This window comes from Gymnodraco acuticeps, unplaced genomic scaffold (assembly GCF_902827175.1).
Source record: "Gymnodraco acuticeps unplaced genomic scaffold, fGymAcu1.1, whole genome shotgun sequence".
Classification (NCBI taxonomy): domain Eukaryota; kingdom Metazoa; phylum Chordata; class Actinopteri; order Perciformes; family Bathydraconidae; genus Gymnodraco; species Gymnodraco acuticeps.
Window position 1 is genome coordinate 1314882 of NW_022991216.1, and position 17787 is coordinate 1332668.

The 17787-nt window shown below is 40.7% G+C and overlaps 1 protein-coding gene across 10 annotated transcripts in view; it reads left to right on the plus strand.

The window, feature by feature from the left end:
* The first annotated feature begins 3349 nt into the window (after positions 1-3349).
* The window catches only part of col5a1 (procollagen, type V, alpha 1), a 79172-nt gene continuing 64734 nt past the window's right edge, over positions 3350-17787 (plus strand). For 6 of the 10 annotated variants that reach the window (XM_034239031.1, XM_034239034.1, XM_034239033.1 and 3 more), the window contains exon 1: positions 3351-3778. In XM_034239031.1, the coding sequence (XP_034094922.1) occupies positions 3679-3778 (100 nt within the window). In that variant the 5' untranslated portion in view covers positions 3351-3678. Of the gene's footprint in view, positions 3779-17787 lie in introns of all 10 variants that reach the window. The other 4 variants (XM_034239038.1, XM_034239039.1, XM_034239040.1 and 1 more) reach the window with 2 other exon arrangements.

The following is a 17787-nucleotide window of genomic DNA, read 5'->3' on the forward strand; positions in this document are numbered from 1 at the left end:
GCAGGTTTGCTGTTCAGCATAAGTTACCATGGAGATCTACGTAAGAAGTGAACCAGCGTCGTAGGAAACCCAGAGTTGTTTATCCTGAAGTTACCTCGCTAAGCGAAAATCCGGCTTCGTAGTACAGACCACTGGATAAGAGATCAACTCAGTGAAAGCACCGCCTGCTGACCAGGCCTCTGGCTTTTTCTATTTCATTTCTTGGTGAATGTAAATGTGAAAAATAGTAGAAATAGAATTGAAATATTGGCTCTAAACTGAAAAAGTATTACACTAAATCCCAATTCACTTGTCTTTTTCCGACTGTGTCCTATATTTTGCAGGGATGTATTTTGAGAGAGTATTCTGAATGTCCTCAGATGGGCACAACCACCAATGGTCCAGCCTCAGATAAAACATCATGTTTTTGGTTAGAACACAGTTTAAGGGAGTGTGTGCACAGGAGCAGTTAAAGAGCCTTCACATTAGTGTGGTGTAAGTACAAAGCCACCCTAAACACAGGGCTCTGCCCATAATTTGTACCATATATCTGACCACGTAACCATTATATGTCTAAGTGGTCAGTTTAGAAAAGCTGGTGTATTCTGGATGTAAATATCCTCTCCTTTTCAAGTGATGCAGTTTATTTAAAAATGTGATGCCTTCAGAACCAAAGAAACGTATATGGAAATAGGGGTCATTTAAGGTAAAAAGGCTGTGAAGGCAGTAGGCAAGGCTATGTTTCAACATGATTAATAACCCTATATCCAGTGTATGGTTCCAACCTGTTCACTGATGCCATCTGCCAGGAGATTAAAGGTGAGTAGCCCATTATTCATTTCTCTAAATGCATTTGTCAGTCAGTACATGTTCGTGTTACAAAAGAGCATGTGAGTGCAGACAAAAATCAGTCATGATGCAGTTGTGCTTCTTTAATTTTATATTCTCCAAAAGCTTTAAGACAATTTTCCAAACTAAACGACACACTATATAACCATTTGTATATGAATTACTCATAACGTGTTTCCGTGAACTCTCAAAAGAAAACAGTTGTTGCCTGGATCCTTTTACAATGAATGGAAAAAACTGAAAAGTTCATGATGAAATACAGTTATTAGAGACTGCGTTTGAATAGCAAAACAATATGAAAACAACTAGGTCTACTTACACATTTTCACATATATCTCGCATGTAATCCAAGTCTCATTTAAAAATGAATATGCTCACTACTTCGCAAACACATGTCTATTAACAAAAACTATTTTAAATCATTTGGCAGTTTCTGTGTAGTAAGAAAAAGCATGTGTCGGGAAGTGAGTAAACAACTGGATTGACGTTTGATAAACAAATGTTCATTTCATGGGTGAGGTATTTCTTTAATGACGCTCGCCTGGACAATATTTCATCATTTTATATTGTAGTCTGTACTATCACTCAGTGTCCAGTCTAACATACTGTAACAAGTCACTTGTGTGTGTAAAGATGGTTTTCACCTCGTAATGTGACACAGTGTCAGATGTCGCAACAACATTGTGCTGTTTGTTTATCGTGTCAACTTTTATGGGCACTTAACGGAGGTCTGCCCCCCACTGCAGCAGCCATATGACAGTTGAGACAACGTCAGCAAGAGCTGGTGTCTGAATCTCACCGTGGCACCAAAAAGTTATTTACAAATGATTATTCATCAATGAGGGTGAATTTACTACTTTGCAATATTTGTTTCCAGTGATTAGATTGCATTTAAGCTGCCTTTTCTCAGTTCTGTATTTTCTCACTGTATTCAAACGCTACAGTGATATCTGACGTACATCACAGCTTCCATGAAAAGTTTGCTTTGACTGGTTGATTCAAAGTTTGCATTTAAATGAATTTATACATTACTAGAGGCAAGTTATAGTTCTTCAATTTCAACTGGATCTGAACTGATTGTTGAGTTGTTCTTGAACATACATTTTGTATGAATCATTTCACAGTTTAGCAAGTCCATTTAAGCACTCCACAATGAAAAGAATAATGTCTGGTTTTGATAAACAACCATCTGATTAATAACTGCTGTTTTTCTTCGTGTCCAAAATTGGGCCTGTCCATGATAAAAGCTGGACCATCTTGCCAGAGAGTCACTTATGAATCCATCGTGTCCAAAATAGCACTCAAACTTTCATTGTTTGAGTGAAGCTTACTCATCCCCCAGCTTGTGTACCTGTAAAAGAACCACCACATAATAATTGAGATGCTGTGAACCTTGGGCCTTTCACTTAGTTACCCATCATCATGGTACTTTTCATATGTATTTCTATTTTTAGATTTATATATACAAAATCTAATGATAAATCAGGAGGTAGATGGTCTCAAATCGGAAGGCTGGTGGTTTGATCGCCATCCTCTGCAGTTGATGTGTCCCCTTGGTAGTTTTTACCCCAAAATGCTCCGATGGCAAAGCCAATGTGTGTGTGTGTGTGTTATTTTTCTTGAGCGGGTGTCAGCTTGTATGGCAGCCGTATGAATGTGTGTGAATGATTGAATTCTGATTTGCATGTGTAAAAGCACTTTGAGGGGTGGCAAATACTGGAAAAGTGCTTTATAAATGCATTAGAAAATGTATATACTGTAGGCCTAGTGCTTTTAAATAAATAAATGCAATTACATTTACAATTTAAGTTAATAATAATAATAATAATAAGTTGCTAGTTATTGAATAAGAACAAAACAAGTTGGACATTTGGAAATAGTGGCCTGCATTGTTCAGAATCAGAATCGGTTTTATTCCCAAGTAGGCCTATATCCACAAACGAAGAATGTATATGGCGCATACAAAGACATAGAAAGAAGAATACATAGGAAAAAATGCAGGCCTATATATAAAAACTATTATAAAAGCTCTTGAAAAATATATGTTAAGACTATTGTAACAAGTCAATATTTACACAAAAATATAACTATGTGTTAAAGAACAACCTGGCTGGCTACATGTAATAAATACATAATTTAAATCAGCTATAGATAACATAAATAGGCTATTGTTCCACAGGCTGGGTCAGTGCTTTTAGTGGAGCCCACCTGTTGATGCAACACAACCCTACTCTTAAAACCAGTTTGAATAATCACTACTATATTGAATCGCCCTCCTTTCTCCATGACTTCTCCCAGTCGCAGTTTGCTTTTCCCGCCCTGCCTCTGTGGAAGAAGTGGACTCCATGCAGAAGAGCTCAGGGCGCTAACTTGTAGGCGTGAAACTTTCCCCCAACTTCTCCTCCTCCCCCGGCCAGGAACAGGGCTGGCTCTAATGTATGGACCGCTCTGATTTGCTCGACCCTGCTGTCCGCCGAGTGACTGACAGCCCGGGGGGAGAGCTTTTCTGTGCGCCGTAGCCTCGTTGGACTTGAAGGGGCTCTACGTGACGGCTGAGGAGTGGGCAACACTTCTGAACGGAGCGCAGCAGTGCAGCACATTTCAGACGCGCAGAGAGGAGAGGAGCTGTGCGGAGAGACGGGTGCCCATCCGTTAACTAGCTGGAGGAACGCACACTAACAATCCCTTATGGCTGCTTGAGAAATAACCAAACACCCCCCCTCCCCCTTTTTTCTCTTTCTCTGGGACTTTTGGCTTTTTAGTATTGTCCTGACCAGAAGTTGTTGCAAGTCGAGTTAGTTTCACCAAGTTGAAAAGTGAATCCACTTGCCGTGGACTTCTCTGGCGGTCATGGATACCCATATAAGATGGAAAGTTAAACGGACGATAAGGGACGCCCAAATCACTTTAGCGGTGATTCTGCTTTTTGTCACATCGCAAGCAAGTTCAGGTAAGATGCAGCTGTGAGATGTGTGGGTTCATTTTGAAGCTGCGCTGAAAAAAAGTTTTTCTCTCAGGGTAAAGTGGATCCACCCCTCCTCCTAAACTCATATTTGTGCCTTATTGCTTCCTTTACAGCTTGGTTTTTTAAACTAAGGGACTTGTCAAAGCATCATGGACTGTGTATTTATGAGAGAAGGGGTTTTCTTTTGAGAATAACTCAGAGAGGTTTTGCCACTTATTGGGTCTGAGGAGCTGGTTTGCAGTGAAGTACAATGCCACTGGAAAAACTTGCGAACGTTTTTAAATATAGATATAACCCTGAATAATCTTGTTTTGAAAAGGTTTGCATGCATTTGATGGTGAAATAATAAACTGTACAGTATATCCCGGGGTCACAAATAACATCTGTTTTTCAGATGTTACTTAAAGCATTTTTCTGTTTTGCATTTTCCAAACTTATTATGAACTTCTAATTATAACTTCTAACTTATTGTAAGTCGCTTTGGATAAAAGCGTCAGCTAAATGCAATGTAATGACTTTTCTGTCTTTCAGTTAGAGAAAGTGTGAAGAGAGTTTTTCCAAAGCTTTTTTCCTTTTTCTTTTTTTTACTGATGAGGGATGAGCATACTTTTAAAGGGAGGTGCTGCAGCTCATCTGAAGTGGTAGGGTGGAGCCGCCTTAAAGACTAACATCGAACACACATTCTATTGCTCGAGGCGCTGTGTTTAGGCTTAAACCCCAATATATTTATTAATTACATTCTACAAATACTCCACATAACAGTTAAATGATTTAGAGTGTCGAAAATAGGAGTGTTAACGTTTGGCATGTCAGTTAAATATCAGTTAAACCCAGCCTGTAGGCTCCAAAGGCTTGAAAGAAGAAGTTATTTTTTATCATTAGACCCTTCACTGGGGCAGTGTGTTGTCCCGTGGGGGTCCAGAGGTCAGGCAGTGCTGTGGCGGTGGGGCTGGGGTCCGGCCTACATGTATTATTAGCTGCTTAAGACTGCGTGGCATGGTTGGTGGTCTACTGTCTGCCGTAAGGCTCTGACACTGCAGGACTTTAAGGTGAACAGGTGCTTTCTGCTGTCTGCTTCAGGGACAGTAAGAAAGTCTCCAAGATTGTGCCAAAGTCACCAATGGGATGTCACACCGAGTCAGCTGCTTGATTCAAAGCTATGTACAATTAGAAATGAGCTTAATGGAAAACAGATGAATTTGAAGTGGTTTCAAGTTCATATAGGGTATAGACATATAAAGACTTTACTGCAGCCTGTTGATTTTTTATGTTGCCTATAAACACTGGTGGTTAAGTGAACACATCTTAGGTCACTCTATGGAGTTTTTGATGACAGAGGGGGAGTTTGACTTGAGCTTTTGGGACCAGAAACAGTGGGACTGAATCCATGTTGGTGCTGGAAGCTGGATTTAATCAGCGCTTTAGCTCCGATAGAGAGGAACCAGAGTCTTGTAAGGGACCCTCAAGGGGTCTGGTACAATTCCTGAAACTTGACACTTGACACATGCCGAATGGGAAATACTTGATGACTAAAGCAACATGCCAAATACATGCACGTTTTGTGTCAACTAATCACCAATTCTAAAGTTGAAGATTTTCACTTTTCTTAAAGTTTTCAAACATTTCAGATGAGTTGAGCTTTCAGTATAGTATTGGATTAAACTCAGTCTTTGCTTTTATATTCACTTTATGTCGAAATATAATAAAATATAACATCTATACACACACCTTTCCCAACAACGTGTGGTGCAAACGGTAATCGTTGACGATTAGCCAGTTGTCAGCAGTAAAAGTTAATCTTGACCCTAACCACATGACCTCTTAGCCTCAGGGAGGACTCGGTATACATTCATCTGAAAGCTTGCAGAGGCCTGCCCACACACCAGCACGGCTCAACTCTACACAGTGTACTCCAATTAAAATGCAGGTTTAAAATAATTGATATGGGTTGAACTGTAAAAATAAATAAAAAATATTCATTGTTTATTTTGTAATCATTACATATTCTTTAATCATCTACTTTATCATACTAAATTGATACACTTTTTAAAAATAGTTGGCATATTTCTATATGGGACTTTGACATTCAACTGAGATGAAATCAAAGGTGATTGGGCAGCTATAATAACACTGCAGGAACAGTTAAGAGACGTGATGTTACATCAGGTTTTTCAAAGTCTTTCATTTCAACATTTGTGGATTGTTGAAATCCAATGACTCGTTCCACAAGGTATTAAGTTAATCTTGGACTGTTAAAACAAATCCCTTATTAAATCATTCATATAAAAAAGAAAGAAAGAACGAAACATGTGGTTATATGGATTAGAAGTGTAATCTAAACTCTACAAAACCCAATTTTAAAATGTAACATTTCGAGTTTTAGCTCACAAAACTGCATTCATTTTGGGGGTTCACCACCTGGAGGCAGCAGACCAAGCTGCAAACAATCATTGTACTTCACTTATTACACATCTAGCACACACATAGCTGTAATAAGAGTTGCCTTTATGTCTCCATGGCGAATGTAAGTGTAATATTCCTTTTTCTTTAGATTAGTCTTGGTTTCCAGTAACTCCTTAAAATACACTAGCCTTTATCTTGCGAAGGGTTCCACAGTGCACATTAGCTTACTTGTTGCTATCTTCTTTGTTCTGATGTGTGTTGAGCTGAAATCAGCTGCTGCTGCACACACGGTTGGTAGAATAGTGACAGTTAGTTTTCTGCAATAAAGGTGTAGTAGGTTGTTAGCAAAGAGATGCTAAATGCTCAGAAGAGCTTAGCCAATCTCCACAGTTGGTTGATACTTTTTCAGTTGGTCTGTCACACCCCCTTTCACATTATTCATTGTCCTTTTTTAATATCATTTTATTGAGTATATGACTAGTTCAAAGTTGTACTGGTACCCTGAAAAAGAAAAAGTGTACTAAATGTAGCTTAGCATGGTAGCCTGTTAGCAATACAATCATGGACAGTCACTATGGTTACTGAAAAACCAAACCGTAAAGATAACATTTTAAAATATGCCTCTGCGGTTGCATTATATTCTCAAAGACTAAGAAATGAGTTTATTGCAAACTACAAACGTGTTCAAAGTGAACAGCAACCTGAGGTGCACTGCATGTACAATCAAACACTAAGAGGCACAAAGGCCTAATCCATGCATTAATAAGCAGACCTTACTTTAAAAGTGGTACTAACAGAAGGCTTATAAGACATGGAGGTTAAGAATGAGAAGAGGCGTCAGAGTTCAGAGGTCAGGACTTTAGGATTGCCACTGCTGTTAGGTTTACAGTTTCATTGCCTGAAGAAAGGAATTCTTGCTATTGAAGCTCCACTGCTGCTTGTTCAATAAATTGTCCTCTGACTTTTGGAGGTCAGAAAGGAAGATTAGAAGTGTGTGTAGTATTATATATTTTTGGCCAGTGGTTGATGCTCTTGTAAGAATAGAATATCTGCACAAGTTACACTTAGTTGGACTTCGGTCTAGAGAATCCTTTGACATCTTTAGTCCTGGATGCAGAATCGAAACAGAATAAGGTTATAAAAGGTTATTTCTGCCTTCTTTCTAGGTTTAGGGTTATGTTATGTTTTTTGTTTGTGTTACTAAATAACATAAATTCAAATTAGGGATGCACAATATTTATTGAGTTGATAAATTATTATTATTATATCATTTATATCATCCTTGCTGGAATCAAACCCATCTCTGAACTTAACCTTCGTTACTATCTCAATGCACAACTGTAACGTTTTGTGACGCCAAATCTAGCCAGGGGGGTAAAGTAGGGGAGCCATTGGCCCCTTGGCTCCCTTTGTGATGGGACCACAGCCATTTTCCAACTCAACCTTTTACATTTGATCTAATTTAAACATCTGTAGATTTGTGTGACACTATTGCAGTGACGAAATCTGTCCACAGACAGACACAGAGACTTAAAAAGTCACTGGAAATAATCCAAAGTGTGCATCCCTAATTCAAATGTAATAGACAAGCTTACCCCCTAGTGATTGACCTCAGTTGCTTTGTAGTTTTATGATCAGCATATAAATGCTGTGGAACAAATCTTCCTTCTTCAAACGGTTTCCTTTGTTTCTGCAAAGTTCCTTTTTCAACTTAGTTTCCATAATCAATGGACTCTTTTCACAAGTCTTATACAATCAGTTTTGACTGTTGTTACCGTGGTTTGTTATAATTAATCAAGCAAAAGCTTTTTGTCTGTTGCAAACATTCACACCAGACCATAACTTACTTGAGCTGCCGAGTACTTTTAGTCATCAGAAATACTGAAATAACATTCTTTGCATACCTTGTGCAAGTGAAATCAAGGATGGATTTTGTCCAAAGCTTCTGATGCTAATAGACGACAGTTTTGAAAGGAGCAGTGGAAATAAACAATCAGAGAATTGGCATGACTCAAGAATAATGTTATATATCAAGAGATGGTATTTGTTTTATACTTATGTAGACTATACTTTAAAGGATTAAATTGAATAAGGCCTTTCTGTTTCACTAAACGCCTTCACATCTGGATTCGATAAGTTCCATTGTGCTGTCTGCTAAGCCCTCCCAAAACCCAGAAAAAATGTCTTCCAGATGTTTTCTTCCCATTCTTGGTGGAACAGGGGACCATGAAAAGATTATACTGTTGCATTTTTCAAAAGAAAATACACCATTCTGAGCTGGTTCTTACCGAAAATTCCTAATCGAATAACATCTGCAGCCTTATAGCTGAGTTTGTAAAAATAATAGCAGTGTGCCTTCCCTTTCAGCCAGGTTTGAACATACACATCCAGGGTCATTAAAAGGTTCTTTTTGTTTAAGGCAGCCAACTTTATGGCAGGGTTAAAGGTTGGATACAGCTGGTCCGCAGCTGTTTTTCATTACAATCTCTTTATATATGGACGGCTATTCTTAAAGGAATTTATATGGATAAGTAAAAATGTCCTTTTTGTCACTATTCAAAGTTCTTTCTGGGGCCAATTAGAGAGGCCCATAGAAGTGAGTGAATCCATGCAAAATTGAACAAATTGCTTAACTTCCGGTATTATTTGTTTGGACATTTTGAGAGGATGCTTAATTTTCGATTTTCCATTTGTATGACTGAATGGAAGGACATCAAAAAGTTGTGGTTTTATTCTACCACAATCCAGTTTAAAGGTGAGAGGCAGACATGGCACGAGGTTTAAAACACTGTCAGTAATCATCTCTCAGGCAGATTTGTAATTGTCATTTATCTGCGGGGTTTCTCTCGGTTGTTTCTTACTCACCCTAAAGTGGCAATCCTGAGGTCATGTCCTACTCAATCAGATAGGTAGCGGTGAGAAAAAGTGGCTTCTTGTGTGTGCCTATTGCCATGGCGCTGAGGAAGGAATCTGAGTTAGCTGGACTGTGGAGAAGAGCAGTGACCCTGCAACTGCATGTGCCACTTACCCCTGTAAATGCAGGCTTTGTGGAAAGGACTCTGTAAATCAGCTCTAATGCCTGATAACAACACGGGAGATAAAACAAAATATGCGGGGAAAGTTTTTGACCCTGTGTCTGAGTTAAGGAGATCCTTTGTGCAGGACACATAGGGCATTATTTGCCATATCCTGGACAGTATAACGTCTATTCCTTTACAGACTCATTAAGGGTCAAATAATTGTTTTGTACTGCTGAATAGACCTCTGTACTCATGACACAGCTTGCTTGATTTTAGGCCAGATGCTTTTCTCTTTAGGTGTTGCCTGCCCAAAGCTATTATCTACTAAAACACAGCAAAGATGGGTCGTTTATTCTTTATTCCCTGACAGGAAAAAGGGAACAAAATGAAGGCAGTGGTGTTTGATATGTCCCCACGATCACAGCAGTGATGTAAACGTTGGATGTGCAACCTCATGATGCAACTCCCACTCCTGTATTTGATTTTCACAGTATGCTTTGTTGCAGCATGTAGTGCATGGCAGGGTACAAAAGTTAGTCTGGTCCCTGCTCACAAGCCCAGTATTCACTTCAGCTGGGAAACAGTACTTTTCTCTGTAATGGGGTATTATAATCATGGAGCATGGAAAGCAATGTATGACTCATCCTTTCCAACCTCATCCCCCCTTCCCCAGTCGAGCTTAGCCACAGCCTGTGCAGTAGGAATACTGAGGGTAAGCATTTCTTTCCTACTAGGGGAAATACAATAGTTTCTGGTCACTCCTGAAACTTCACCGTCTTTTGGCGACTTCTATTCATACTTTATTAGGTGATGAAACGAGTAGGAGTTGGAGCAGAAAGGCAACATTAAATCAAGGGTTTTCAGCTTATTCAGCAGTATTCAGTAATTAAGCGTTGGGCTTCATTATTTTTGGTTTTGTTTTAACAAGGGACCAAGCTACAGTTTGACCGTATGCAGTAGTTTGTGCTGAAGCAGGACACAAGTTAGACTAATGAAGAGAGCAGAGATAAGTGTTTGAGCAACACTGTCGTCTATAGCAGTGGTTCCCAACGGCGTCAGTTAAGTGCGGAAGTGGAAACAATTCACAAAGGGATTAAACTGTTTAAAACACATGCTCAAAGTAAGACGGATTTTGCCGATGTGTTTATGTGGATTCAAAAGAGACCGATCTGATCGGAGCAACTGTGACGAATAATCCAACTGAAACCGGCATGGACAATGACAATGTTTTAAAAATGCGCTTATCCAGAAAAGCCCGGTTTGGACACTTTACGGGCAGAAGAAACATTTCTATTAAAGAAAGAATTGTTATTCAAATTAATTAATCAATTTTTTTTATTGTAATGTAGAGACAAGGCTTTTAGTGCCAAACATGTATTGCTTTACAATTATATATAAAAAAAAAGAAAAAATTCTAAATATGATATTTGGCCTCAAATCATCTGAGGCCTGGCGCCCCCCCCCTGCAATCTTTGGCGCCCCCCCCCCCCAGGGGGGCGCGCCCCCCAGGTTGGGAACCACTGGTCTATAGGAATTACATTCATGTGCAACCCAAAAGTGCATTTAAAGAAGACCTTTATCAAAATGATGAGGAAAAAACATTACTCAAAGGACCAGTGAATAGTTATTAGCAGAACAAATGAAATATTGTATTCCATTGATCAATCAATAATTTGTATTTTGTGTATAACCACAAATAATGAATACGTTTTTTTGTATGAACTTTTCATCTCATTCATACAGTGGTAGGTTCTTCTACACACATGAACAAAAACATTACTTTTACTGTTTGTAGTATTATTTAAAGGTGATTTTGTATTGCTAATAACACCTTTAAATCCACCAGGGACTCTGATTGACAGTAGATTCCTCATGTGATTCAGCCTACTGTCAGTCAGGCTGTTTATTGGCTCAGTACCTTGTGTTCCCCTACAGCGTGAAAGCTGCATTGTGTTTAAAATGCCAGCAGGAGAGGAGCTGACAGTTGTTTTGGGTGTTACGGCAACGCTGGCAGATCATTAGGCAATACATAATATGGCAAGCCTTCCTTTCCCCGGGCTGCAATTACTGTGTGTGTTATCACTTTCACAAAAACAGTGATTGATAATCTAAATGTTCCCCTTTAATTTTCCATGTTCGTGTTGTGTCACTCTTTCCACACCTAAGCGCTGCAATAAATGTAGCCCATCCTTTCTCTATAATAGTATTTCCCTTTAGTCATTGTTTGCATGATTACATCAGGACATGGCTGCTTTTGATATATTACCTACATTTACTTCCTTTGTTCTGTATTCAGTGATGCCATATATGCAAATGTGTTCGTTGATGCTTTTATTTCCTATAAATCATAATAATGTTGTATTTTGATCAACATTTTTCCTGTATAATGGCGTCCATATATATATATATATATATCAATACTTTAGACTTGGTTAAAAACATTTCACTAATTATGATGAAACACTTTCTTTGTGAGAAAACATTTCATATTTGGATTGATTCCCATCATTAGCTAAGATTTACAGCAACGCAGTGAAGTGTTGGAAAAAGTTCAATTTAATAGTCCTAACTTGCGTTTCACTGCTTGGTCGTCTGTGACAGAATAAAAGCTTCATTACTGTGCAAAATGTAATATTTATTAGATTCAGTTTGTTTGGTGCAAGAATAATGGATCTGTGTGAGGAAATGGCTCTGTAATGTCAGTGCTGCAGGGCCCTCTTTTATCATACAGTTCTCAGCAGTCAGCCATCAAAAGCATATCAGCTGGGAGAGACAGAATGAAGGGAGGAATACAATAGGCAGAAGGAAATAAAGTTGCTAATGGAGGATATAAAATAAAACGGAATGTGCAAAACGAGATAAAAGAGTGGAATTAGATAAAAGGACAGAGATAAAGGCCATCGCACATGGGCCGTTTCTTGCTGTAAAACGATCATTCGGAGGTGCACTGTGGAATCTTGACTCAGTTTTTCCATCTTAGTCTGCGGTGGACTGCAGACAGTGATTTATCCTCGCTGCTCTGAGCTGCAGCGTGGAGACAGTGAAGTAAACCATCTGGTATTCCCCCTGTTAAAGCAATAAGAGTCTGGCTGGAGCTCTGAGCCTCAGAGTCCACAAGAGGAGCTCTGCTCAGAAAAACTCTCTTTTCTCTGGATCCTCTTCCAGGTGTGTGTGTGTTGCTTCTTTAGTGTGTGTCAGTACGTCTGTGTGGGTACGGCCCCCACATACGGCGGCGTGCTTTGACTCTTCAACGCTTCTGCCCATTCATGGCCCGTCCACACTGCGGCGTGCGTTGAAGCTTCCAACGCTTCTGCCCATTCACTTTGAATGGGGTGACGTCACTTTTAGCCGAACTGCATCGTGGGAAGCGACGCGGAGCGTTGCTGGCGTGGCTCGCTGCAAAAGTTGAGCAATGTTCAACTTTTGACGCCTCGGCAGAAGCGTCAGCCAATTGAATCATATGCCAGTACAAGCTCTAGCCAATCAAACCGCTGCTTGTGTGTCAGGGCCGGGAGATTCATGTGATTGGTTGTTGGTCGAGTGTCAGACACGCCCGCCGGCAAGCGTCAACGCACGCCGCTGTGTGGACGGGCCGTCGCTTTGAATGGGGTGACGTCACGTTTCGCCGAACTGCATTGTGGGAGCGAAGAGTAACTTTTCTCGCGGTGCTCGCGGCAAAAGTAGAGCAATGTTCTACTTTTGAAGCCTCGACGGAGGCGTCAGCCAATCAAATCCCGTTTATGCAAATCTGCCAGTACAAGCGCTAGCCAATCAAACCCTGTGTATGCTGGGAGAGCCAGACCGCAGTTCATTTCCTCATATGTCAAAAAATGGAGGATAAAATAATCGTAGCGGTAGGGAATCACCCGGTGCTTTATGATCAGTCCCTGTTCACCTGCCGGGATACAAACCGGAGGAGCCAGGCATGGACGGAGGTGGCAGAGACAGTGGGTGACTGGTAGGTTTTCGCCTGTTTGGGGAGTTTATATCCAGTGTACTTTGTTTGAATGGACAGCTAGCAGGCATAGACAGTATTTAGCCAGCATGGAATGTTGCGTAACATAGCACCATAGACATTAATGTCATAAATGTTCATCATATAAAGTGTGACATGTAAAACCTTTTATGCAATTGACAGGAGAGATTCATGTGATTGGTTGTTGGTCGTGTTGCTCGCGTAAACTCCCCAAGCTCAAGACACGCCCACTGCAAAGCGGCAACGCACCCGCCGTGTGTCGGGGCCAAGGCTGAAGAATACCCTGGACTATATCTGCAGACTCTGGGTGGATTTCTCTGTCTGTCTGTTTTTGTCAGACTTGTTTTTCTAAATTCATCTGCTCCGTCATTCCTGCTATTTAACAATTAGTGGCCAAGGTTTCAGCTCATCTCATTAAGTCGAAATGATCTGATTTTTACTGGTGTTACACCCTCCCGAAATGAAGGCATTAGGTGTAAATAAAAATGGTATAACATTAAAACGCTGTATGTGCCAGTTTACGAGGCACTTCTCTGACAATATATTAGTTTCTAAGAAACCATAATCCACTCTGTCTGTCTGTCTCAATTAAATAAACAGAAATATCTCACTCTTCTCACTTCCTTCCCCTGCCTCTTCCTCCCTGCTGCTGCTTCTCTCGCAGATCTCGGCCCAGTCACTGGGTCAGTGTCCTGAGAAGTCCGGATTAAAGCTGTCCGATAACATGAAACGTAAATGAAACAGCTGGAATGTGAGGTCGTTTACAGACTAAATCTCGCTGCTCGTGTCGCTGTAAACACTGTCCTCAGATGCCTTTTGAGAGGTGTCTCACACTTCCACATGGCTGGCTTTTGTTTTTCATCTTGATTTAATACAAAGCAGCGGAAAAGAGGATGAATCATAATGCTGAAAAAGTTGAATTAAAGTGAGCGGACATCGTTTTTGCTAAACAGCACCTACTGTGGCCACAAGTGGAAGGAAAGCAGATGTAGAAAGTAAAGTCAATGAACAGTTGGTTACGGCCCGTCCACACTACAGCTTCAAAAAAAGCTTGGAGCTGGGCGTGTCTGAAGCTTGGGGATTTTATTCGAGCACCGCGACCAACAACCAATCACATGAATCTCCCGCCCCCGACATACAAAGCAAAAAACCCCGGGGATTTTATGCGAGCAATATATATAAACTCCCCAAACAGGCGAAAACCTACCAGTTTCACCCACTGTCTCTGCCACCTCCCTCCATGACTGGTTCTTCCGGTTTGTATCCCGGTAGGTGAAGAGGGTCTGGTCATACAAAACCGGGTGATTTGCTACGGCGATAATTAGTTTCTCCTCCATCTTTTTTTGAAATATAGAAATGAACGGCGGGATATCTCTCCCAGCTTAGACGCGGTTTGATTGGCTAGGGCTTGAGCTGTCAGATTTTCAGAAACGGGATTTGATTGGCTGGCGCTGGCTACTCCTCAACTTCTGACGCCGGAGACGGACCGCTATGCTACCCACAATTCAGTTCGGTGAAAAGCGAGGCAACGTGACGTCACCCCATTCAAAGTGAATGAGCAGACGCGTTGGAAACCGTTTTTGAAGCTGTCGAAGCTGTAGTGTGGACGGGCCCGAGTTACACAGCAGTATCTAACATGTGCTTACATTAGACACCACAAACTACTGATCATACCAGAGCAAGGGTTTTGCAGCAAAACCCCTGTTAATTGAATTGAGTGTTTTATTGGTCATAAATGAAAATGTTCAAAGAGAAAGAAAGTGTCAAAGTTACATAATCTCACTTTACAGCCTATTGTCAAGGAGCCCGATTGCATATGAAAGGGATCTTTTTAATTATCGTACATTTTCTTTTCACATAAATCTATATTTTTCTTATTTTTTTCAAGTGGGATTACATTTTTTGACAAACCACTGCCCTGCTTTCTGAAATATATTGGAAAAAGCCAGTCAAATTAGCATTTGTTCTCTGTTGGCTGTGATCTTAGTGTAAGTACACTGTGTTTTACTCCTTGGTGCAACTTGAACCTCACTTTGATCCCCCCTGTTTATGTGTCGAGCAGCAGTGGTTCATTAAGCTAAAGTGCGGAGGTGTGTGTGATTGCTCACCATCTCGCTCCCTGACACCCCATTCACTTTGTGCTGGCTTCAGTTTACTCATGTGTTGCGTGTGTGCAGCAGTCCGTGTGTGTGTTCTTTCACAGGAAGTCCATGCACTGCAGAGTATGTAATGCGTTCAATCTAGCAAGCATTAGCAGTATTCATAAACCTGAAAAAAAAGTGTTTTAAAGGTTTCACGCTGTTTTATTAGCCGAAGATACTTCCGCAAACTTATTAAAAGTTAGTACACTTTCATGAGATAAAACATAAAAAAAGGTTAGAAGAATTATTATTTCACACTGCAAATGCTATATATTTAATGAGTGTTCATATTATGAAGTCCTTGTGTTGATATCCAGGTGACTGTGTTAAAGTAAGCTGCTATTTCTGCATTTTATTGCATAAGAATTCCACTTATTAATTGTAAAACAATGACTTTCTTAGTAACATAGTCTTGCTTCAAGTAATTAGAGTCAGGGTCTTAATTGTAACCTGCTGTAATCACAGTGAGGCTCCAGCTTCAAAACAGTTGGCTTCAGTTAAAGTTTTATAAGAGAATCAGGTGAAATAAAATAAAAAACACTCCTGTCTGTGATGCGCTCTAGGAGGGGGAAGTCTCTGATTGGGCATTCTTGTTTTCAGCTGTGCCGGTCTCCAAAGAGAGGCAGGGTCCTCTTTACGGCTGCTAATTACTGCTTGTCCTCAGCGCCAGGTCAAGCATGTGCCTGGAGAGTCAGGCCTCACTTCGGGAAGGGCTGCAGGAGGATAGGGGGCAGGGAGAGAGGGAAGAATGTTAATCCCCCCCCCCATGAAAAAGTCCTAATTCACAGGTCCGGCACCCCTCCTCCTGTCAAATGAAATGGTGCCGTCTGCAAGTGTTGTTGCCGAACTTGTTGCACATTTTTGGAAAATCGGGGTTGATGTATGGGCTTGGGGAAGGGGATCCACCACAGTCTTGGCTCTGAGCCAAGGGCTGGATTAAGAAGCTACTTTGTAGAGTAGAAAAGGTAGAAAGAAAGTGTAGTGAGGTAGTAGAAACGGCACCATGCCCTTTCTTTCTCTTAACGTCGCTTGTCATGTAGTAAGACTCACCACACAATTCACAATAATCCAAACTTAAGCGTTACATTTTTATGAATTCATTATCCTTTACTATGCTGCTATCACCCAGCCCATGTCTGACCAACAAACCCACACAAAGCTGAAGACAAAGTTAACGGCTCCTTTAAGCACTTTGCATCAAAGTAATGGCGCCTTGCTTACAAGTTGCCAGTGTGACCACGGCTTTTGAAAACCTCTCTTTGGGGTTAGAAGTGGGTATTTTACACTCATAAGTTTACTTTTCAGAAAAGTTTTGAAACATTGAAGATGAATGCGTCTTTATAGGAAACAAGTTTGAGTTTTTGTGGAGCTTCAGGAAGAACATTTTGAAAGTGTAGATGCTTGAAACATATGTGATTCCTTTGAGTTATTAGCCACAGTTACATTTAAGGAATAGATAAGCTCTCCTTTTTTAAATACTCCTTTATGATGTGTGATATATTTTGTATATGCAGCAGAGGCCCTGTGGCTTAGTCAGACAAGTAACCCTAACCCTAACCCACAGACATGCATTATTTACACATGCAACACTTTGTATGACCACTAAGGCCTAAAGGATGCACTGTATTTTGCAGTATTACTTTTTTCCTCATTGCATGAAAGTGTTTAAAGCATCAGAAGAGGGACCGCCAAGAGCAAATGTACACAAGACCGTGTCATATAAACACTTTCTGTGTACCTGAGGGGCTGTGGTCACAGGTAAAAGTATTTTTAGCATCTATAGCGGCAGAGGTGTTGGTCTCTTGAGGGATCTTTCGCTAAGTGGGTAAACATCTCAGCTTAACAAGGTGGGACTGAGAGCCATACCTGCGGCTTAGGATGTGGTCGGGAAAACTTCCTCTGGCAGGTCGACTGCCGGTGACAGAAAGCCATGAATGAAGGTGTGTAAGGATACGGGAAATAGAGCTCATGATGTTTTAGTTTAACCTTACCTTAATTTCTCACTGAGAAAATGGCCCTTTGCATCAGGTGAGGCATCGTTTTATTGGATAGGACATTTGCTGTTCTCAGATGGGTTTTCGATAGTTCTATTATGGTCCAGTTGGCTTCTGGACAGAGCTATATTATGCTATCCTTTCACCTTCCTCCTCTCTTCCTGTAAGCTGCTAATAGGCCCTCTCCACCTGGCTCACCTCCAGGTGACCCAGAAGAGGCCCTGTGGTCGCTTTTAGATCCATCAGGAACGTGAAAACTCGAATAAACAGATGAATTGAACAGATCCCACATAAGGGAAAAGGAAATTGGAAAATGGAAATGGAAATGTTAACGATAAAACAGGTTGATTGATGGAGGTAAAGGGGTGGAACGAGGGGCATCCCGATGACAATTGTTTCCTTCCCAAAAGCTGCTGATCTTCATGGGATTAGTTTGTGTCAGTGTGGATTAGCAAAAGCA